Source organism: Molothrus aeneus, chromosome 28, assembly GCF_037042795.1.
Source record: "Molothrus aeneus isolate 106 chromosome 28, BPBGC_Maene_1.0, whole genome shotgun sequence".
NCBI classification, from domain to species: Eukaryota; Metazoa; Chordata; class Aves; order Passeriformes; family Icteridae; genus Molothrus; species Molothrus aeneus.
The window spans coordinates 1,920,560-1,942,387 of NC_089673.1; the positions used below are offsets into that span (position 1 = coordinate 1,920,560).

The 21,828-nt window shown below is 48.8% G+C and overlaps 1 protein-coding gene across 1 annotated transcript; it reads left to right on the top strand.

The window, feature by feature from the left end:
- The first annotated feature begins 1,316 nt into the window (after nt 1-1,316).
- On the top strand, nt 1,317-20,681 carry WNT9B (Wnt family member 9B). Its single transcript, XM_066567055.1, has 4 exons — nt 1,317-1,393; nt 11,109-11,365; nt 18,833-19,098; nt 20,205-20,681. The coding sequence occupies exons 1-4, from the start codon at nt 1,317-1,319 to the stop codon at nt 20,679-20,681; spliced, it is 1,077 nt and encodes a 358-aa protein (XP_066423152.1).
- The last annotated feature ends 1,147 nt before the right edge of the window (nt 20,682-21,828 follow it).

The following is a 21,828-nucleotide window of genomic DNA, read 5'->3' on the forward strand; positions in this document are numbered from 1 at the left end:
TGGGTCAAACTCCCTTTCCCTATAGGGTTGTGCATCTGTAGGATGAGTGCCCCGAGAGGTGTGGGGATCCTTGGGGGTCTACAGGACATGGCTGGACAAAGCCACAGCCATCCTTGTCTAGATTTGACAGCTGCCTGTCTTGCCATGGGAGGTTTCTCTGGAGCCCTCCAAAGGGTCTCCTTGCCCCCAGCATTTCCAGGAGATGTCACCTGTGCAATGCAGGTTTGGTGTCTGTGGAAGCAGGGATGTGTTGGGATCGACCTCCATGAGCAGCAGAGCAGTGAGATGGAGCACAGGAGGGATGTGCTGGGGGCTGCTGGGTGCCCGGGCACAGCAGGTGCCTCTTCACCTCTTCCCTGCCCTAACAAATCCCCAAAGGCAGCGCTGAGCCTTGGAAAGGGGAAGCTCCCCTGCCACACCCACGGCTGTCCTTCCGTGGGGCACTGTGGGCATCCCGGAGCCTGGAGCTGATCCCGGGGGAATGGAGGGGTCCCAGAGGGATGGAGGGACCTGGCGGGGATGGAGGGACCTGGAGGGGATGGAGGGACCTGGAGGGGATGGAGGGATCCCGGGGGATGGAGGGACCTGGAGGGGATGAAGGGATCCCGTTGGGATTGAGGAACTGTGTGGGGATGGAGGGACCCGGAGGGGATGGAGGGATCATGGGGGAATGGAGGGACCCGGAGGGGATGCAGGGACCCCAGGGCAATGGATGGATCTCATGGGAATGGAGGGATCATGGGGGCATGGAGGGATCCCATGGGGATGGAGAGACCCAGTGAGGATAAAGGGATCCCGAGGGGATGGAGGGACCCGGCGGGGATGAAGGGACCCAACAAGGATAAAGGGATCCTGGGGGATGGAAGGATCCCGGGAGAATGGAGAGAACCCAGGGGAAAGGAGAGAACCTGGCGGGATGGAGGGACCCGGAGGGGATGGAGGGATCCCGAGGGAATGGATGGATCTCATGGAGATGGAGGGATCCGGCGGGGATGGAGGGATCATGGGGGAATGGAGGGATCCCGCCAGATTTGAGGAATTGCGTGGGGATGGAGGGACCCGGCGGGAATGGAGGGATCCCAGGGGAATGGAGGGATCCCGCGGGGATGGACGGACCCAGCGCGGCGTCCCAAGCGCCGGAGAGGCGGCGGGTCCCCAGGGAGCCCCGGGGGTTCCCGGCGGCGGTGGGACGGGACGGGACGGGACGGGACGGGACGGGACGGGGCCAACCCCGCCTCCCGCTTAAAGAGCCGCGGCGCCGGGCGGCCCGCAGCGAGCTGGGACCGGCAGCGAGCTGGGACCGGCACCGCCGCACCATGCGCTCCGCCAAGCCCTGCCGCATCCTCCTCCTCCTCCTCCTCCTGCCGCCGCCGCCCGCCGCCGCCTACTTCGGGTCAGCACCGCCCGCGGGGACCGGGGGAACGCGGGGAGGGGGACGGAGCGTCCGTGGGGCAGCTCGGGGTGTCCGTGGGCAGATCGGGGTCACCATGAGGTAGTTCGAGGTGAGCTGGGACAGTTTGGGGTGACCTGGAGCAGCTCAGGGTGTTCATGGGGCAGCTCGGGGTGACCCGGGGCAGCTCGAGGTGTCCGTGGGACAGACAGCTCGTGGTATCCTGGGGCAGGTCGGGGTGTCCATGGGGTTGTTCGGGATGTCTTGGGCCAGCTCGGGGTGTCCATGGCCAGCTTGGGGTGTTCAGGGACAGTTCGGGGTGACCTGGGGAAGTTCGGGGTGTCCATGGCCAGCTCGGGGTGACCTGAAACAGTTCGGGGTGAGCTGGAGCAGCTCAGAGTGATCATGGGCAGCTCGGGGTGTCCCGGGGCAGGTCAGGGTGTCCTTTGGGACAGTTCATGGTGTCCATGGCCAGCTTGGGGTGTTCATGTTGCAGCTCCGGGTGTTCATGTTGCAGCTCGGGGTGTCCTGGGGCAGATTGGGGTGAGCTGGAGCAGCTCGGGGAGTTCATGGGCAGGTTGGGGTGAGCTGGGGCAGCTCGGAGTGCCCTGGAGCAACTCGGGATCACCTGGGACAGTTCAGGTTGAGCTGGGGCAGCTCGGGGTGTCCAGGGACAGGTCTGGGGTGTCCATGGCCAGCTCGGGATGTCCTGGGGCAGCTCGGGGTGACCATCGCCAGCTCGGGGTGTTCAGGAACAGCTCAGGGTGACCATGGCCAGCTCGGGGTGTTCAGGCAGCTCAGGGTGTCCATGGCCAGCTCAGGGTGTCCATGGCCAGCTCAGGGTGTTCATGGCCAGCTCGGGGTGTTCAGGAACAGCTCAGGGTGTTCATGGCCAGCTCGGGGTGTTCAGGAACAGCTCAGGGTGTTCATGGCCAGCTCGGGGTGTTCAGGAAGAGCTCAGGGTGTCCATGGCCAGCTCGGGGTGTTCAGGAACAGCTCAGGGTGTCCATGGCCAGCTCGGGGTGTTCAGGAAGAGCTCAGGGTGTCCATGGCCAGCTCGGGGTGTTCAGGAACAGCTCAGGGTGTTCATGGCCAGCTCGGGGTGTTCAGGAAGAGCTCAGGGTGTCCATGGCCAGCTCGGGGTGTTCAGGAAGAGCTCAGGGTGTCCATGGCCAGCTCGGGGTGTTCAGGAAGAGCTCAGGGTGACCATGGCCAGCTCGGGGTGTTCAGGAACAGCTCAGGGTGTCCATGGCCAGCTCAGGGTGTCCATGGCCAGCTCGGGGTGTTCAGGCAGCTCAGGGTGTCCATGGCCAGCTCGGGGTGTCCATGGCCAGCTCGGGGTGTTCAGGAACAGCTCAGGGTGTCCATGGCCAGCTCAGGGTGTTCAGGAAGAGCTCAGGGTGTCCATGGCCAGCTCGGGGTGTTCAGGAAGAGCTCAGGGTGTCCATGGCCAGCTCAGGGTGTTCAGGAAGAGCTCAGGGTGTCCATGGCCAGCTCGGGGTGTTCAGGAAGAGCTCAGGGTGTCCATGGCCAGCTCAGGGTGTTCAGGAAGAGCTCAGGGTGTCCATGGCCAGCTCGGGGTGTTCAGGAAGAGCTCAGGGTGTCCATGGCCAGCTCAGGGTGTCCATGGCCAGCTCAGGGTGTCCATGGCCAGCTCGGGCTGTGGCAGCGCCGTTCCCGCGGATGCTCTGCGGAGGGCTCGCGGCGGCTCCGCGGGGCTGCCCCGGTTCCCGGGCACGTCCCCGTCCCTGCCGGAGGATCCCGGTAGAGCCGCGCACCTGCAGCGCCCCCGGAGCATCCCCCGGGCAGCGCTGGCACCGCCGGACCGTGCGGGGACACAGGGGGCACAGGGACATCAGGGACACGGGGGGCACAGGGGATACAGGGACATGGGGGACACACAGGGGGACAGGGGCACAGAGGGACACAGGGTGCACAAGGACACAGGGGACACAGAGGATACAGGGGCACAGGGGGCACAGGAGTCTCTGGGTTTGTGTCCTCCCCACACATTTTAATTGACTTGGGATAAAGGCAGAGATGGGTTTGTAACAGGCAGAATTCCCCATGCAGAGTTTTCTGGGGGGTTTTGTCTTGTTTTCTGTGTGAGCTGCTCCTCAGGCAGGGTTTCCAGACTCTGGTGTTGGGGCACACAGCAGTGAGGGCAGAACAGACAGGAGAATTTGTGATTCAGTGGTTGCAGCACTCAGGGCTGCTCTGCGCTGCCTTGCACACGTGGAGGGTCCTGCTCCACATGCTGGGAAGTGTCTGCTGGCTTGGCACTTCTCACCTGGGACACGACTGGCATTTCATTCCTGCTGCATAAAATAATCTGGATTTTAAATGTATTAATTGCATCATTCAGCCTAATTCACATGGAAGCATCTGCTGGAGGGGGCTCCCCTTTCTCCCTCAGTGTCAGCACTCACTCACTCCCTGAGGGGGTGGGTGTTGCATTAATCCCTTTTCTGACCCAGAGATGGGACAACTGAGAGGAAAAATTTTAAAAAACTTTGAAAAATTTAAATTTTTAAAACTTTCTAAAACTTTAAAAACTTTTATTCCGTTTTCAGTCTCACGTGAAGGCCATGTGAGACAATACAGATGTTTTAATTCATGCTGTCACAATCAGACCCACAGTTGGGCTGCAGGGAGAGTTTGGCTTTCCAGGCACAGGGAAGTGAATGAATTTGTGCAGATAACAGCACAGAGCTGTCACTGACCACTGCTCAAGCTGGACTCTGTTAAAGCAGCCTGGGTGATTCTTTGCTCTGTGTCAATAATTTATTTGGTACAAGCAGCTTTCTGTGTGTACAGGCACGCAGAATTGTGTGCTTTATTTGGTTTTAAATGTGCTTTTAAATTTTTTTAATTTAATTTTTTTATTATTTTTTATTTTATTTTAAATGTGCTTTTAAAATTTTTATTTGGTACAAGCACATGAAATCTGTGTGTGCTGCCTCTTGGCCATGCACAGCTCAGGATCTGAGGCTGTAGGGTCAATTTTCAACGTGGGTTTTTCCCCTTGAGGGGTCTGGCACAGTTGTATCCTGTGTATTCTCACTTCTTCATCTGAAAATTAAAAGAAGAAACCCAAAACTAAGAACTCAGTGAGTTTGGTGGTGATGAGCATGGGTGCTTTCAGATAGAAAATTGATCTGATAGACTCGAGAGGAACTTGAATATTTTAGAAGGGAATGTTTGATGTGGCTTGGTTTGGGAGAAAACCAATCTCACACCTAAATTTTTACTGATCTGGAGGGGACCCTGGGTCAGTGATCTGCTTCTGAGTTCAGCCAAAAAGGAGAGACTGAGGCACATGGGTCAAATATTGGCTTTCCAAACACTTAATGGAGAAAACCTGCAAAGATTTAAGGACAAATGAGGGAGGCTTTTGGGTGGCAACGTGCAGAGACAGGAGCTGAGCCCGTTCTGCTGGGGATGTGGCAAAGGTGAAGCACTGCTGGTTCAAAGGGTGAAGGAAATGCCAAGTTTGATTCCATCAGAGCAAAGGTAAAGCATGAAGTGTGTGGGATGGTGCAGCAAAAATGTTCCAAAGATGGAGCTCACCTTTAAATACAGAAAACAAAGCTTTGCCAGAGTGAACACAGCGTTACAATGGAGAAATCCAGAGAAACCCAGAATGGGCTGGGTTAGAAGAGACCTTAAAGTGCCACCCCTGCCATGGCAGGGACACCTCCCACTGTCCCAGGCTGCTCCAAGCCCTGTCCAGCCTGGCCTTGGGCACTGCCAGGGATCAGGGGCAGCCCCAGCTGCTCTGGGCACCCTGTGCCAGGGCCTGCCCACCCTGCCAGGGAACAATTCCACCCCAATATCCCATCCAGCCCTGCCCTCTGGCAGTGGGAAGCAATTTTTGTGTTATGTTTTTAGGACAAAGGGGGATGTTTTTTTAAATGACAGCAGCTGTGGGCAGAGCTCTGAGCCCATTCCCAGTGCCTGCAGCTTTGGCTCACTGGGGTCTGTGCTTGAGCAGGTCCTGAACTCCTGGTGCTGGGTCACAGGGGGGAAATTCAACCCTGCTTTGAGGAGAGGGAGAGAAAAGCTGTGTGTGAAACGTGGCCTGGCTGTTGCTGGGGTTGTGTTGGGCTCTCTGGATGCAGGGATCCAGGAGTGTTCACTGTCCTCACCTCCTCACTCCCTTTGAGCTGGTTTTGCTTCCGCCTTTGCTTCAATCCTCCCCCATCCTCCTGTAAAGCATTCCCTCCTTTCTGTGCTTTTCCTCTCAGGATGTTCAGCTCCTCAGGTGCTGGGAATGTCTCCAGACCTCATTAAAAGCTCTAAAATCCTCCTCTTTCCTCCTTGTTCACGTTTCACAAGGTGAAAAGGCATTTGGGATGTGCTGGAGGGCAAAGAGCTTCTCCCAGGGCAGAATCCAGAGCAGACCCAGCCCAGGCAGGAGGTTTGGTGGGAAGGTGGAAGCACCAAAACTGATCAAAGCCTTCTCCAGGGGAGCAGGCTGGGACATGTCTCACCCATGGGCCACTGCTCCATGGGCAGATTTCTTTAGAACTCACCCTGAAATCCCTGTGGGGGCTGCAGTGCTGCCTGGGATCCCACAGGATGGGCTGGGTGGGCCCACAGCTCCTCCTGGCTCAGCCCCACCCCTGCCCTCTGGATTTAGGGCTGGTTATGCCAGTGGGCACAGTTTTTGCTCATTTCTTGCTGGAAGGATTTTTTGGGGCTGTTAGAGGGTAAAAAAGATAGACTGGAATCCACAAAAGTGTGGAATAGATTATAGAGAGCAGTGTGGGTGCATCACTTGGTGAGAAATTGAGGTTTTGGGGTTTTTAGTGTGCTGTGGATGGAAGCAAGATGGAGGGCACAGGGTGTCGTCCTGGGTTTCTTCTTCATGGCTCTTCTTCCTTCTCCATGGGTTTGGGTGGCATTTTGTAATTGAGCAGAAAAATCCACATTGGGATCAGTTATTGGGTTAAAAGGGAAAATAATCTAGGTGTCAGCTCTTAATTGGATAGTTTAGCTTTAAAAGGCCTTGGAACAAGAGATTGTTGGCCATTTTTGTGGTGCTTTTCCAGTGCACTGAGCTTGGTATGGACAGTGTGCAAAACTTTAGATAAGATAATAATAAACAAGAACCTGAAGACTGAAAAAATCCAGTGTGTCTCTCTTTCCTGACACAAAACCACCCCAGGAGGGTCTCCCCCAACAGGGGAACCCCTGGGAGGGCCCAGCCTGAGTTCCAGAAATTGCGGGATTGGCAACAAACACCTCAACAGGAACCGGCCTGGAGTTGGGATCCACATGGAAATATTTCGTTTTCCTTCATGGAAGGAGTCAAACCAAGGATGCCCAGAGCAGTTGAGGGTGGAGAGCCCTGCCCTGGTCACTGCTCTCCTCCCAAACTGGCAGCTCTTCTGATTGCAGGAATTTTATATCCTGTTCTCTGTGGAATTTCAGGAGAAATCTTTTTTAAAAATGAGTCTGGGCCTGGACACATCATCTGTTACTGCTCCCAGGGAGGGCTTGCAGCAAACAATCCATCTCAAAGGATTCTGATGCACAGCATCACGTGAAATCACCTGAGGGTTTTAATTCCAGCCTTTTCTCATTGTGAGGAGCAGAAACTTGATAGCAAACCTGGAGGATAACAGGTATAGAGACACCTGAGGGGCTGGGATGACAACTCTGAGGGAGGAAAGGAAAGAGCTTTGATATCAGCTGTTAAATCTCAATATTGATTATGGAGATTTATGGTTTGGATGCTCTGGGGATTTCTTCCACCTCCTTTGCAGGCAGTAGGAGTGCAAAGCAGAGGAACCATCCTGATTTGTCACAACAGTGCAACACTCACAACCCATCCTTTCTCCAGGGGAAGATGGGGAGCATTAAACTGTGCTGTTTCTGAAAGGATGAAAACTCTGTTTTTGGACAGAGCTGGGCACCTCTGTGCCCTGCACAGTCCTTGGTTCCATCTGTCCTGCCCCACATTCTCTCAGCCCTTCCTGAAATCTTCTTGCAGCTCTCTGGGGTGCAGATATTCCTGTGGAACATGAAAGGCCCCTGAAATCAGATATGGAGTCCTGTTGTGGGCTGCTTTGATTCTCTCCTTACTTGGGAGAGGTAGGAAAGGCATATTTTTACTGGTTTTTAAGACCTTTCAGATCCAGAGGACATTGGGCATTGCACAGGAACAGGCTCTCATTAAAAGTCTCTTAAGAAGCTGGAATGTGGCTGGAAGGAGATTAAAGGAAATAGATGAATTTAGCAAAGGGCTTAGACAGAAAAGGAGAGAGAAATAAAGTTGGAGATCCTTATTGTTCTTTCAGATTGCAAGCAGGTGTGCATTAATTCAAAGAGTTCACTTTCTTTGCTGTATGATCTGTAGATAATAAACTCTAAATCATCCAAACCCGTGCAGTTTGCCTGACTGCAAATATCTGCATATTTTATATTTAATCTTGTACAAATGTTTGCATGCTCTGATCTCCATCAGATCCTGTGTTTGCTCTGCCCTGATGAAATACAGTTGTGGTGGGAGCCTGCAAAGCAATTTCTGGGCAATTTTTGGGGCTGTCCTGGCTCTGAGAGTGGTTTCTGCTCCCAGCTGTGCCCCTGCCACCTGCATGGCCTTGGGCACCTCCTTGAATCCCTGTGCTGCTTGTCTAAGCTGAAATTTGGGTGAGAGATGAATTTTGGGAGCTGTGTCTGTGCTCTGACTGTGAGACTCCTGATCCTGGGAGCCTCCAACACAGCGATGCAATTATTGATATAATTCATATAATTATTTCCTGCTGACATTGCCCTGCCTCAGGGGACAAGTGTGAGAGTTTGCACAAGGGAGGCTGTCACAGACAAGTGTGTTCTGGGTAGCTTTAGCCACTTGGATTTACCAATTTACTGCTTATTTCATCTGCTGTGTTTTCTATCAATCTGGTTATTTCTGACCTCCTTTTTTAGAGAAAAACCAAGTTACTCTAAGTGTTGCAGCTTCAGAAATTCAACAACAACAACAATAATAATAAAAAACCACCACCACCAATAATAAATACTACTACTGCTAAATAAAAACAATAAAAATAAAAGTAAAAAATAAAAATAAAAATATAGAATAAAAATAAAAATAAGTAGGTTTGTCTGTGCAACCAACTATCTGTGTAGGATGCTCCATTACCTCTTTCAGAATTTGAAGTGTTGCTGGATCCAGTTTTAGGAAGCAGTTTTCCAATGAAGCTTTTGCTTTGAATGGTAAAAATGATGAATTAGACTCAGTATCTCTCTGTGTGTGGTCCCAGGCTGTATTTGCTGTGCACTATTGAGGTTGCTCTGGAAATGGAATCAAATTCTCCAAAGATTTTTATGGTGCCTTTCTTTCACAAATATCAGCACCCAACATCCTTCACAGCCTGGAGAATGGCAATGCCACCTTCTCCCAAATCCCACTGGTGGGGACATCCTTGGGGTAATCCCTGCTCAGAACTGTAAAATTCAGGCCAAAAGTTGAGGTGGCTTCACCACATTCACCAATGTGAAGGAAAATGTGAGGACAAAGGCATGAACAGAAGCAGGGTGGCAGACTGAGATGCTCCCTCTGAATGTTTTCCAGCTTCTGGCAGTGTGCACATCCTGAATTTCCTGTGCCAAAGTGTCTTTGTGTTTACTGGTCCCTTTAGGACTTTGTATGAATACATGGAATACTTCAGCATCCCTTGTGCCCTGCACTGAGAAGGGCTGCAAGTTGAAACACAACCTCATTTCTTTTAAGTCTAAAAATTAATAAATGATCACAATTCCCCCTGATTCTTCTATTTTAGAGATCAGAGTAATCTTTACTCACTTGGAGGCCAGTCCTGCTTCCACAGCCCTGTGTTCTCCTGCTATCCCTTCCTCTCCTGGTGGGAATTGTGGAAGGTATCCAGCCTCTCTTACACAAGTTTTTTGGAAATCTGTCAGCTGTAGATGTCCAAGCAGGCAATTTCATCTGTCCTTGCACTGTGTAGGCAGTGACTCCTTCCCATGGGGCTGCTGGTGACAGCACACATGGGTTTCTCCTCCTCCCCATGGCATCAGTCTGGGACTTTGCCCTGGTGTGTGATAGGAATGGGATACCAGATCTACTCAATCTGTATTGATTAATCTTCTGAGCTGGTAAAATGCCCCAACCTGCAGCTTCCTGAATATCCTTCCCTTCTTCACCTTTTCCATGATGGTGATCTTAGAATCATCACAGAATCCCAAACTGGTGTGGGTTGGACCTTTAAAGACCACCCAGTCCAGTCCAGTGCCATGGGCAGGGGCACCTCAGGGTGGCTCAGAGCTCCTGCCCAACGTCACCCTGAGTGATCCTGATGCCTCAGGTTTTAGTTCTTGTATTTTTCAGGTTCTGTGCTGCTTTAGTGGGTGGGTCTGGGTTCACGTGAGGGGATGGTGAGCTCTGATCACAGAGCAGGGAGACAAAACAATTCCTGCTCCAGCTGGGGACCAAGGACAAATGATCCAAATCTCAGGCCCAAGCGCACAAACAACGTGGGCTGAAGAGAGAAAAACAAAGATGGGACTTTGTGGTTATTAATTGTTGTGGTCTTGTTGTGGGTTTTAGGATGAGGTGAGAGAAGAGAATTGACTCCCAAGTTTTTAGAAGGTTGATATATTATATTATATTATATTATATTATATTATATTATATTATATTATATTATATTATATTATATTATATTATATTATATTATATTATATTATATTATATTATATTATATTATATTATATTATATTATATTATATTATATTATATTATATTATATTATATTATATTATATTATATTATATTATATTATATTATATTATTACATTACATTACATTACATTACATTACATTACATTACATTATATTCTAAAACTATACAAAAGAAAGAGAAAGGAGACATCAGAAGGCGAGACAAGAATGAATAATAAAAACCCGTGACAGACTCAGAGAGTCTGACACAGCTGGCTGTGATAGGCCATTAATTAAAAACAATTCACATGGAACCAATCAAAGATGCACCTCTTGGTAAGCAACCTCTAGACTGCATTTTAAGCAATCAGATAATTAATATAATATAATATAATATAATATAATATAATATAATATAATATAATATATAATTAATATAAATATTAATTCTTTTTTGAAGTTTCTCAGCTTCTCAGGAGAAAAAACCTGGCAAAGGGATTTTTCATAAAATATGACAGTAACAGTAATAGGCTGGAGCTCTAATTGGACAATTAACTCCAATATGTGAATAGAGCAGAGCTTATAAAAGTGAGAGACCCCATGACCAGTGGGGCATTTTGTGACCATTTGGGTTCACCTGGGGTGTAGCCCTGGCTGGGCTCTTGTGCTGCCCAGGGTGGATTTATTGAGGCCTCCTAATGAATCCCTGCTTTATTCTTGATCTCTGTCCAGTCTCTGTTCTAGCCCAGCCTTCTCAGGGCATCTCTCCCAGCGATGTCCTCCCTAACCCTGTGACCATTTTGGGTCATCTTCGGTGTAGCCCTGGCTGGGCTCTTGTGCTTCCCAAGGTGGATTTATTGAGGCATTTTAATAAATCCCTACTTTATTCTTTAGCTCTGTCCAGGACCCATTGAGGTCTTTTAATAAATCCCTACTTTATTCTTTAGCTCTGCCCAGTCTCTGTTCTAGGGCATCACTCCCAGCGATGGCCTCCCTAACTCACCTCCTCTCCCGCTTCTTTCCCTCCAGCCTGACCGGGAAGGAAGCCCTGACCCAGTTCCCATCCCTGGGTGCCCCGGGGGGCTCTGGCCCAGGCCAGGGCCACGTGAAGCAGTGTGAGCTGCTCCAGCTGTCCCGCAAGCAGAGGCGGCTGTGCCGGAGGGAGCCGGGGCTGGCAGAGACGCTGCGCGACGCCATCCGCCTGGGCGTCCTCGAGTGCCAGTTCCAGTTCCGCAGCGAGCGCTGGAACTGCAGCCTGGAGGGACGGCCCAGCCTGCTCAAGAGAGGTACAAGGTAGTTGGTGTGCAGGGAAACTCTGGCTGCAGCACCCGGGGTGTCCCAAATGAAATCTGTCGCTAGGTCGTGGTTGAGAAGGAGACAACACAAAGCAGCACACTCCATTTTCACTTTACTCACTTTACTCAGACAAACAGTGTCCTCATTGGAATAGGCAGTTGAAGTTTCTCTTATTTCTCCTTCTTTCTTTCTTGGTCAATGACCTTGCTAGAAAATTCTTTCTACATGGATCCTCTGGCTCACAGAAGTTGCTGTAAAACCTCTTCCACCATTGGTGTCCAAGGAAACTCTGGCTGCAGCACCCAGGGTGTCCCAGATTAAATCTCATGTGAGGTCGTGGTAGAGATGGAGACAACACAAAGCCACACTCCATTCTTAGAAAGCTCATAACTGTTCAAACTGGTTTTGCAAACTGCATGCTTTTTATACATTCTTACAAAGCTCAAAAGTTTATACTTTACCCATTGGTCACCAGAGACAAACAAATTGCTTATTGGAATAGGTAGTTGCAGGTTTCTCTTATTTCTCCTTCTTTCTTTCTTGGTTTCTCTGTCAAGGACCATGGTAGGAAATTCTTTCAGGGATAAACATGGATCCTCTCATCCAACTGCTCTCTGGCTCAACAACAGAAGTTGTTGTAAAACCTCTTCCACTGTTGGTGTCCAGGGAAACTCTGGAGTGTCCCAAATTACATCTCACATGATGTCATGGTAGAGATGGAGACAACACAAAGCCACACGCTCCATTTTCAGAAGGCTTCAAACTGTTTTTGCAAACTGCATGCTTTTTATGCATTCTTACAAAGCTCATAAATTTACACTTTACTCACTTTACTCAAACAAATGGCTGATTGGAATAGGGAGTTGAGGTTTCTCCTATTTATCTTTATTTCTTTCTTGGTTTCTATGTCGGCAAGCTTGGTAGGAAATTCTTTCAGGGGTAAACATGGATCCTCTCATCAAACTGCTCTCTGGCTCACAGAAGTTGTTGTAAAACCTCTTCCACTGTTGGTGTCCAGGGAAACTCTGGCTGCAGCCCCCAGGGTGTCCCAAAGTAAATCTGACATGAGGTCGTGGTAGAGATGGAGACAACACAAAGCCACACTCCATTTTCAGAAGGCTCCAAATTGTTTTTATTATGGCATGCATGCTTTTTATATATTCTTAGAAAACTCAAGTTTACACTTTACTCACTTTATTCAGACAAAGTGCTCATTGGAATGGGCAGTTGCAGGTTTCTCTTATTTCTCCTTCTTTCTTTCTTGGTCAACAACCTTGGTAGGAAATTCTTTCACAGGTAATCGTGGATCCTCTTCTCAAACTCCTCTCTGGCTCACAGAAGTTGCTGTAAAACCTCTTCTACCACAGGGTCAGTTAAAGAAAAAAATCCCTTTAGTGCCTTGGATATTCATATATGTAAACCTCTGTTATTCTCAAATACAAAATTTAAACCTGTTTACTGTTTGAAAAAGCTCTTTATCTGCATGCACACATCTCAGTGCATGTTGAAAATCTCTCCTAAGACTCTTTCACATAAATTTGGAGAAATTGGGGCAAAGTGGACAGAAGACCCGCTGGGTTTTTGTTTCCCAAAATACTTTAGATGAAGGAATTGTACTGTAAGGTCTGGATGTGAGGTAGAAGGGAACATAATAAATCCTTCCAATGCTTGAGAAAAATACAATGAAGATGGACACTGAAATTATCTCTTTATAAAAATTCCCAGAGAATGCATATAGAGTTTGCCAGACCTGTCCTGATCCAACCAGAGCCTGACTGTTACAGACCTTCAGCCCTTCAATAACTTCTATTAGCACTTACTAAGCTTCAGCCTTCAGATTTATTGAGTTTCAGTCCTTTGATAATGTTGAGCAACTTAATGTTTTTAAAAAGGACCTGAAGAAGCCAATATTAATTTTGATGAAAATCAATGCTAATTTTAATTAACATTGGGATCGAAACTTTTTAATGTTTCCTTTTAAAAATATCAATTTTTATTACATTAAATATCAACTTAATATTTTATTAAGTCAGCACAGACAAGATCAGATTTTCTTCATTGCAAGAATTTTTTAGCAAGCAGTGGAAGGAGCTGTTCATGATAATTTTGAGTGTCTTTCTCACATCTGCACCTTCATCAACCTCAAAGAACTTGAAAATGACAATTGAATAATCCTCATCTTCAAATAGCTGGAAAACACTTAATTATATGGCAGTGGCATGCCTTAACATTTCCATGGGCTCCTGACTGACAAAATAAAATATCACCTGTAATTTCAAACCTGTTTTGGCAGATGGGGATAAGTGTTTGAAAACTTTTATTACACAATCTTAAGGATCAAATGATGATTTAATACAGCCAGGTATGCTGTGTGCAGCCCCTGTGTGACAGGACACTTAGCTGGGAGCAATTATTAGCTCTCATTTTTCCTTTAGCTTGCAAAGGGGCTTGTTTCTTTCATAAAGAACATGAACATGGCTTTCAGCTGCCACTTTTGATCTGTTTGTGACATTTGTTGGAGCTTTCTTGGAGATTGTTGATCATGCAACTCTCCCCTGTCACCCAGGTAGTGATGAGGCATTTTAAAAATGTTTAAATCATTTGATATCTCCATGGTCCTAGAGAAACCATGAAGAAAAATACAGATTTTTAGCAGTCCTAAATGGTCCTAAGAGTGCAAGAGAGTGGAAAAGGTCCTTCCCAGTGAGATGGGCCAGGCGAGAAGCCACATTCAATTTGCAATCCCAACTGACAAACTTCTGTGACTGATGTGGATCATCAGTGCTTTTCCTGCTTCCAGCGATGCCAAAACCCAAACAAACAGAAAATAAGCTGAGGGTTTTATGGCTCTTGAAATGCCAGATTTATTTTACCAGTCTGCACCATTTGTTGCTCTTGATAGTTCTCTGGGTACAACTGGAAAACTCCTTTTGCATTGTCTGCAACCTTTCTGTGGCACTTATGACACCTCTTACTCCTCAGTGATCCATGCAAAATCCTCCTGCATTCCTTCTCCACTCCTTTAAAGATCCATGGAAAGAGTGAAATGATTTCAAGCCACTTTGTTACACGGGGGCAGTTGGTGTTTCTATAAAAACATGGAAAGCAGTGATGCCCTTCTGGTGTCCTGGGTGTGCCATTAAGGGCTGCTGGAAGTCAGGTGAAGCAGGATTTTTTCTCAAACAACTCAGTGATCTGGGGAAATAAATACCTTTAGCACAGAGGTCAGAGCCAGCCACTCACAAAATCCTTGCTGAGAAATGAGTGCTCTGCAATCCTTCCATCCCTTAATCCACTCCTTTGCCTCCTGCTGGTTGGACTCTGACCTTCCAGCAGTGGTTTCCCTGTTGTCATGAGGAATCCAGGGGTGGTACAGCAGAGGAGTGGTGACTCACAGACACAGAATTTCCATGATGGGAGATTTGGAGAAAAAAAAATTCTTCTGAGCAAAAAAGCCCTGAGCAGCTGGCATTGGAGCCAGCCCTGCTTTGAGCAGGGGGTTGTTCTGAAGACCTCAAAAGTCCTTCCATCCTAAATCTTTCTATATTTCTGTATCTTTTTTTTAGTTTTGCTGTTGTTTTAAGAGAGATGCCTCCTCCACCTGCTCTGAAACACTCAAACTCCTTCATTACAGCATTGAAAACTCTGGACCTGAGCATCTTTCCTTTGTCAGCGTCATCCCACAGCAAAACTCCTCCCATTACAAATTTTCCCTGTGGTCTGGAGCACACCACAGCACACAACAATGCATTGCAGCAAAAGTCCTTCTGTATTTATAGGCTGCAGAGCTAAGAAATCCTTCTGGAGAGCTCAGGGCAAGGCTTGGACACATGGAAGGTCCTACCAGAAGGAGCTGCTTTGCTGCAGCCTCCTGAAATCCATCTCTGTGCTGGATGCTTGCAGCCAAACTGCCCAGCAGAGACATCTGCACCCAGATGTTGCCCCTTCACTGAGAGTTTCAGGTTCCATTCTGTCCCTGACTCAGTGGGGTCAGGGCAGTGACCCATCCCCAACCCAAGCTCTGAGAGCCCAGAATTGGCTCCAGGCCCCACTGCCTATGGTGACAGGAGCTCTGTTGTCACTGTGGGAGGAGAGATAGCAGGAGCAGCCTCTGTTCAGATTCCAAATTGTGCTCCTTGGAGCTGATTGCTGCCATTTGTGGGGTGTCCTCCTGAAAATCCAGCTCCAGCAGCTGCTCTGCTGAAGGACAGCTTTTACTTCCCTCATTAGTTTTGTGAATTAACAATTAAATGGTGATTGGCTCCTCATGACAGAGTGGAAGGAGCCATCTTAGACTTTTCAGACAAGTATTTGGCAGCCTGGTGATGTTGAAGCTTTGTTTGAAGGAGAAAGGAGACATTTCAAAGTCTGCTCGGTATCTGCAGTTGCTGCTGTCTGCAGTGGCCTGACCACAGCAATGGCCTCTGATTTCCAGTGGGCTGAAAACTGGCCAGGAAAACATGGGGAAACCAAAGCATCTGAAATAGCAGGAGCAGTGTGGTGATCCACAGAGTCAGATTTAGCAGGGGCTGTGGGGCCTGCTGGCTCCTCATGGCATGGGAAAGGGCCTCTGGGATCAGCGTGTCAGAGAGGGTGTTGGGAATCTGGTAAGCATTTGGAATGATTTGGCAGATTTAGGATCTCAGGTATCAGTTATCCTCTCTTAGCTCCTTTGGAGAGGGTCAGGCACTCTTTGAAAATGTGTGAGCATCGTGCTGCCATCCACAGCCTGCATTGACCACGTCCCATTCCAGCTTTGACAAAACTTTTGGTGGATTTGGTGACATTCTTTCATGATCTTTAGAGTACCCTGAGAAATTTTGTAGAGGATCATCAACCAGCAAGATTAATTGCAAATTATTGCCCCAGGGGTTATGGCAACCAAAATGTTGAGGCAGGAAGCAGATTGTTGGTTGATCTCCTTGTCTCCTCCAGATTTCCCCAATTCTCCCCATATATCCATGCTGTTGGTAGATCTTTATCTAAAATTCTGCAGTCCAAAGAGCTGCTCTGAAGTCTATTGAAGCTGCTAATGAAGCCTCTCCATTACGTTCATGATTAGCCACATTTTTCATTCTTTTTGCTGGCAATCACCAGGAGAACTCTTTGTCCTACTCTATTGCTCATGATTACAGTGGACATCACTCAGATTTCAGCACTCAGTGTTCTGATCCACTATTACAGCAGGATGGGAATTCTCTGAGGGAACAGAATGATGGAGAGATTTGAGGTTGGACTTGGTGAATTCTAGAGGTGGCTTCCAACCTTTGCTCCAGGCAGGGCTCAGTGCAAGTCTAGGTCAAGTCTCTGTGGTTGTCTCTCTCTCTCTTCCATTACTGGGGAAAACAGATTTCCCTTCTGATGTGGAAGGGAATTTGGAATTTTCCCATGTGGAATATTTGTTTGCTTCACTGTGTTTTCTTCCATGCAATGTATAAGTGTTCTATCTTCCATAAACCAAATTTTTTCTATTTTGGCTGATCTTATCCATTCGTGCACTCAGAGCTATTGATCAGTCACCTGTCTCTCTCTTTCTTGCACTAATTCCTAAATTTTAGACTTGCTAAAAAATTTCCCATTAATTTTTTTTTTTCCTGCAAATGAACTCTAGAGAAACTATTAAGATTTTCCCCAGGGCTGAAAAAGAGAGGAGGTAAATATAAATAAATAAAAATATTTTGGCATTTGGGTCAGGTTTTTGTCAATCAGAGTTTCTGAAACTTCTGTGAAACTCGTGGGATCAATATTCCTATTCCTGTCTGATCTCATGTCTCTACATGAAATTTTCATTCAGCCACTGTACTTTGCTTCCTGGTTAAAATGTCATAGTCACACCATGACCTCAGGGATTGTAGCCAAGCTGGGAATCCTGCTCTGGGGAGGAGAACAGCCTCAGAACACACCTTTACAGTCACCTGGATGTCCCAATGTCCCCACAGGGGTAGGAGGCATCCTTTGATTCTGCCCAGTCACTCAATGCCTTTCTGGAATGCCAAAATTGACAGTGCTCAGCAGAGGGCAGGGGAGGGGGAAGAAGAGATGCCTGACACACCTGGCAGGGAATTATCAGGGAGAAACCTGCGGTATCTGAGGCAAACCATGACATCACCAGTGTTATGTTTGCCCAATTATCCCATCATTAAAAAAAACCCCAAACATATATTAGAGGTAGCAGCAATTTTAATTGAATAGTTTAGAAAATATATAAAATCGGATACACTTGAAATATTGACAATATAATTTGATTAAAATAAGAGATGATTTGGTTCCAGTTATAGCACATAAGCAAAAGATAACTGTGGGGTACGGAGTGCAGGGCTCTGGTCCCCTGCCACCTCACGTACGAGCTTGCCAAGTGAAGATTCCCCCTTTTATGCCCTGTGTCAATGCCATCTCCTCCCATTTTCAATTCATCACACTTCTACCTCCACCCTCATCACCACCTTTACCGTGCATGCTCCACCACTCAGTTTGGTGGTCGCACAAGTCTTTGGGGGTCGTTTTTGATGAAGGTCTCTCCTCTTCTTCAATGTCCTTCAACTCACCCTTGGGTTACACATGCACACCAAGCCAGTACAATGGAAGCCAAGACTAACATAATATTATATTTAAGCATCAAAGCAATAAATCTCTTATAACTGGCATTTTCCTGGGACCCAACCAGATTTTCCCTTCTTTCTGTTAATTTTTAGTAACTGTTATCTCTTGCTTTTTCCTGCCTTGAACATCTGCAGGAAAAGGGGGGGGGGGGGAGTGGAACCCCTCCTCTCCCTTTCTTTCTTAGCATTATATGATAAAGCCCTGATCTTGGCCTTATCACCGAGCGATGCAGGACAGTCCGGATAGCTCAGTCCCTGTGGGAGACAGAGAGCCCGGATACCCACTCAGCTCGCAGCTGCCGCAGGCTGCCCTGAGCAAGCTCAGTGATTGCAGCTCTTTAGTGATTCTCAGCTCTCTCAGGATTTCAGCTCTTTGCTGCCTTGCTAGGGCGCCTTTGGCTGAGGCAGAAGCAGAGGCGAGAGAGGAGAAGGAGAGGTCCTGGCGGTTCCACAGCGATGGTTTATTGGGGAGTCTGCGAAGGGTTCCAGCGACAGCTCTTCTTCTGCCGAATGGGCTAAACCAGCCCCTTTTTATAGGGTATAGGGGGACCCAAACCTGTCCAATAGTAAGGGTTAGGGAAAAGCGACCTATGAGGTTACAGAGATAAGCATTGGGGCGAGGGGTAGAAGACAGGAGCTTATTTTGCTGTCTCATCATGACTCAGCAGTTCCTGCTGTTAAGTCTCAATCCTCCATGGAGATCTCCTAAGCTCCACAGAGTCTGCTACAGCATTACACCTTTTAACTGTTTTATAATTTCCAAATATTAATTACTGCATCGATATTGATTACCGTTGTCAGTTTTGTCAGCACGAATCATACCTATTTACCACAACCAGCAACCCTTGTCCCCGGCAGGTTTTAAGGAGACGGCCTTCCTGTACGCCGTGTCCTCGGCGGCGCTGACGCACTCGCTGGCGCGGGCCTGCAGCGCGGGGCGCATGGAGCGCTGCACCTGCGACGACTCCCCGGGCCTGGAGAACCGCAAGGCCTGGCAGTGGGGCGTCTGCGGGGACAACCTCAAGTACAGCACCAAGTTCCTGAAAAAGTTCCTGGGCCAGAAGAGGATCGGCAAAGACCTGCGGGCCAAGGTGGACATCCACAACACCAATGTGGGCATCAAGGTAGGAGCTGCGCCTCGGCGGGCTTGGCATGAAGTTTGGGACTTTTCAGTGGAAGTCTTCCAATCCATCCTGTGTGTGAGAAGGATTTTCACTGCCCTGCTCACGGACAGAAACAGACCTGTTCACCTGTGTGTCCTGGGCCTTGTGGTGCTGAGAGTCCCTGGGAAGTCTCCTGGGCTCTTGGGTGAGGAGATGCATGTTGAGTGGCAGAGGAACATCCTGTGTCTCTAGTGGTCCCAAGGTGGGTGAAGGGAGTTACAGCACGGTGACAGCTGTGAAACTCCACAGCTGGATGACTCCAGGGGTTATGCCAGGGCCACAGGGGGTTCACAGCTGGAGCTTAGAGCTGGTAGCACGTGCAAAGCAGATTAAAGACTGAAACTCTTGAGATCAATTATGAGTCTGCTGGTGACTTGCTATGGAACAAGTCCTGTCACAGGTTTGGGTCAGGGAGATCATCAGATTGAGCATTTTGACCTGTAAGTTACAGGCTACTGACACATCATTGTCATCCATTTACTGAGTCAAATTGATTGTTTAATTAGAGCACTGTCTTCACTTGAATACACCTAAAGGAACACACCATGTTGGAGATACTCGGTTTTATCATTGACTACTCCTACTGCGCCAAGTAGAATTAATAAAAACTTACTTGGTGTTCAGCTGGTTGTCCTCAGGCTACCACTGTCTGGCTCACCTATCAATTCTGTAGCTTTCCCTCTGCTGTGGTGTGTTTTTTTTTGTTTTGGTTTTTTTTTTGTGCTGGTTTTTTTTGTTTTGTTTGTTTGTTTGTTTGGTTTTTTGTTTGTTTGTTTGTTTTGGGGGTTTTTGTTTTGGTTTGGTTTTTTTTTTAGTTTTGGTTTTTTGTTTGTTTTGGTGGAGGTTTTTTTGGGTTTTTGGTTTTTTTGTTTGTTTTTTTTTTTTGGTTGGATGTTTTTTTTAGTTTTGCATTTTTAAAACTATTATTAACATTTTTTCCTCCGTAGCCTAGAAACAATGCCAATAAAACTGCAGTGCTTGCAGCTGTCTGTGACCTGAGCCGCTGCCTCTACCAGAACTAGACTAGGCCCTGGCAGGTAATAACCACCACTCTTCTTCCTCACCAGGCGGTGAAGAACGGCCTCAAAACCACCTGCAAGTGCCACGGCGTGTCGGGCTCGTGCGCGGTGCGGACGTGCTGGAAGCAGCTCTCACCTTTCCACGAGATCGGGCGGCTCCTGAAGCTGCGCTACGACGATGCCGTCAAGGTCTTCAGCACCACCAACGACGCCGTGGGACACTCGGAGCTGGCAGGGCCACACAGACACGGCCACTCGGGCAAGCAGCCCGCCCTGCCGCGCCCCACCGACCTGGTCTACGTGGAGGACTCGCCCAGCTTCTGCAGGCCCAGCAAATACTCCCTGGGCACCGCGGGCAGGACCTGCTCCCGCGAGGGCAACTGCGACAGCATGTGCTGCGGCCGGGGCTACAACACCCAGAGCCGCCTGGTCACCTTCTCGTGCCACTGCCAGGTGCAGTGGTGCTGCTACGTGGAGTGCCAGCAGTGCATGCAGGAGGAGGTGGTCTACAGCTGCAAGCAGTAGGGACAGCCCCGAGGGGCGAGGCGAGTCCAGGGGAGCAGCAGGGGGACAGGGACATGGCTCTCTGCTGTGGGGTCAGGGCAAAGGTGAGCACCAAATGAATGCTGTGCTACTCCAACCTTGGCGTTGAGATGCTCCAACCTCAGGTTGAGATGCTCCAGCCTTGGCGTTGAGATGCTCCAGCCTTGATGTTGAGATGCTCCAACTTCAGCATTGAGATGCTCCAGCCTCGGCGTTGAGATGCTCCAACCTCAGTGTTGAGATGCTCCAACCTCGGCGTTGAGATGTTCCAACCTGGGCGTTGAGATGCTCCAACCTTGGTGTGACATGCTCCAAACTTGGTGTGACATGCTCCAAACTCAGCGTTGAGATGCTCCAACCTCAGAGTTGAGATGCTTCAACCTCGGTGTGACATGCTCCAACCTCAGCATTGAGATGGTCCAGCCTTGGGTTGAGATGCTCCAGCCTTGGGTTGAGATGCTCCAAGCTCAGTGTTGAGATGCTCTACCCTCAGCATTGAGATGCTCCAGTCCGGAGAGAGCCCCTGCATGAGCAGGGAAATCCAGAGGTTTTTTGTCGGGTATGGGGTCAGGAAGGAGGGACAGAGAGCAGAGGGGATGTGAGGACAGCAGAAACCCTGATGCAGCCACAGATGTCCCTCAAATTCAAACTTGTACTCACCTGTGTGGGAAGATCCTCCTTCTGCACCGCTCAGGTGCACTCCTGGAGATGCACTGGGGTGGTGATGTTGGGACACTGAGGGCTCGTGCCCTGCATCCTGCAGAAAAGAGAATTAAGGGCAACAACCAGAGACTGGCCCAGGTGTGGCAGGGCCAGCTGTGCTCCTGCACCAGGGCAGAAGGACTCTGGCAGTGGGGATTGCCAGTGGGAGCTGGCTGAACCCTTTCTGCTGCCACCTCACCCACACACTGCTGAATAATCTCATTTTGGCTCAAGAAATGTGCCTCAGAAATACCAGTTCAAAAAGGGAGCTCTTGTCCATCACCTCCCAGGTCTGTAGTTTGGACTCCAGGTGCATTTTAACCAGGTTTTAACCTTGCTGTTCCAGGTCACCTGGAACTGCTGCAGTGACAGTGTTTGAGCCATAGGCACTCAGCTGAGGGCTGTGAAGTCGCCCCTCTGCAGCACT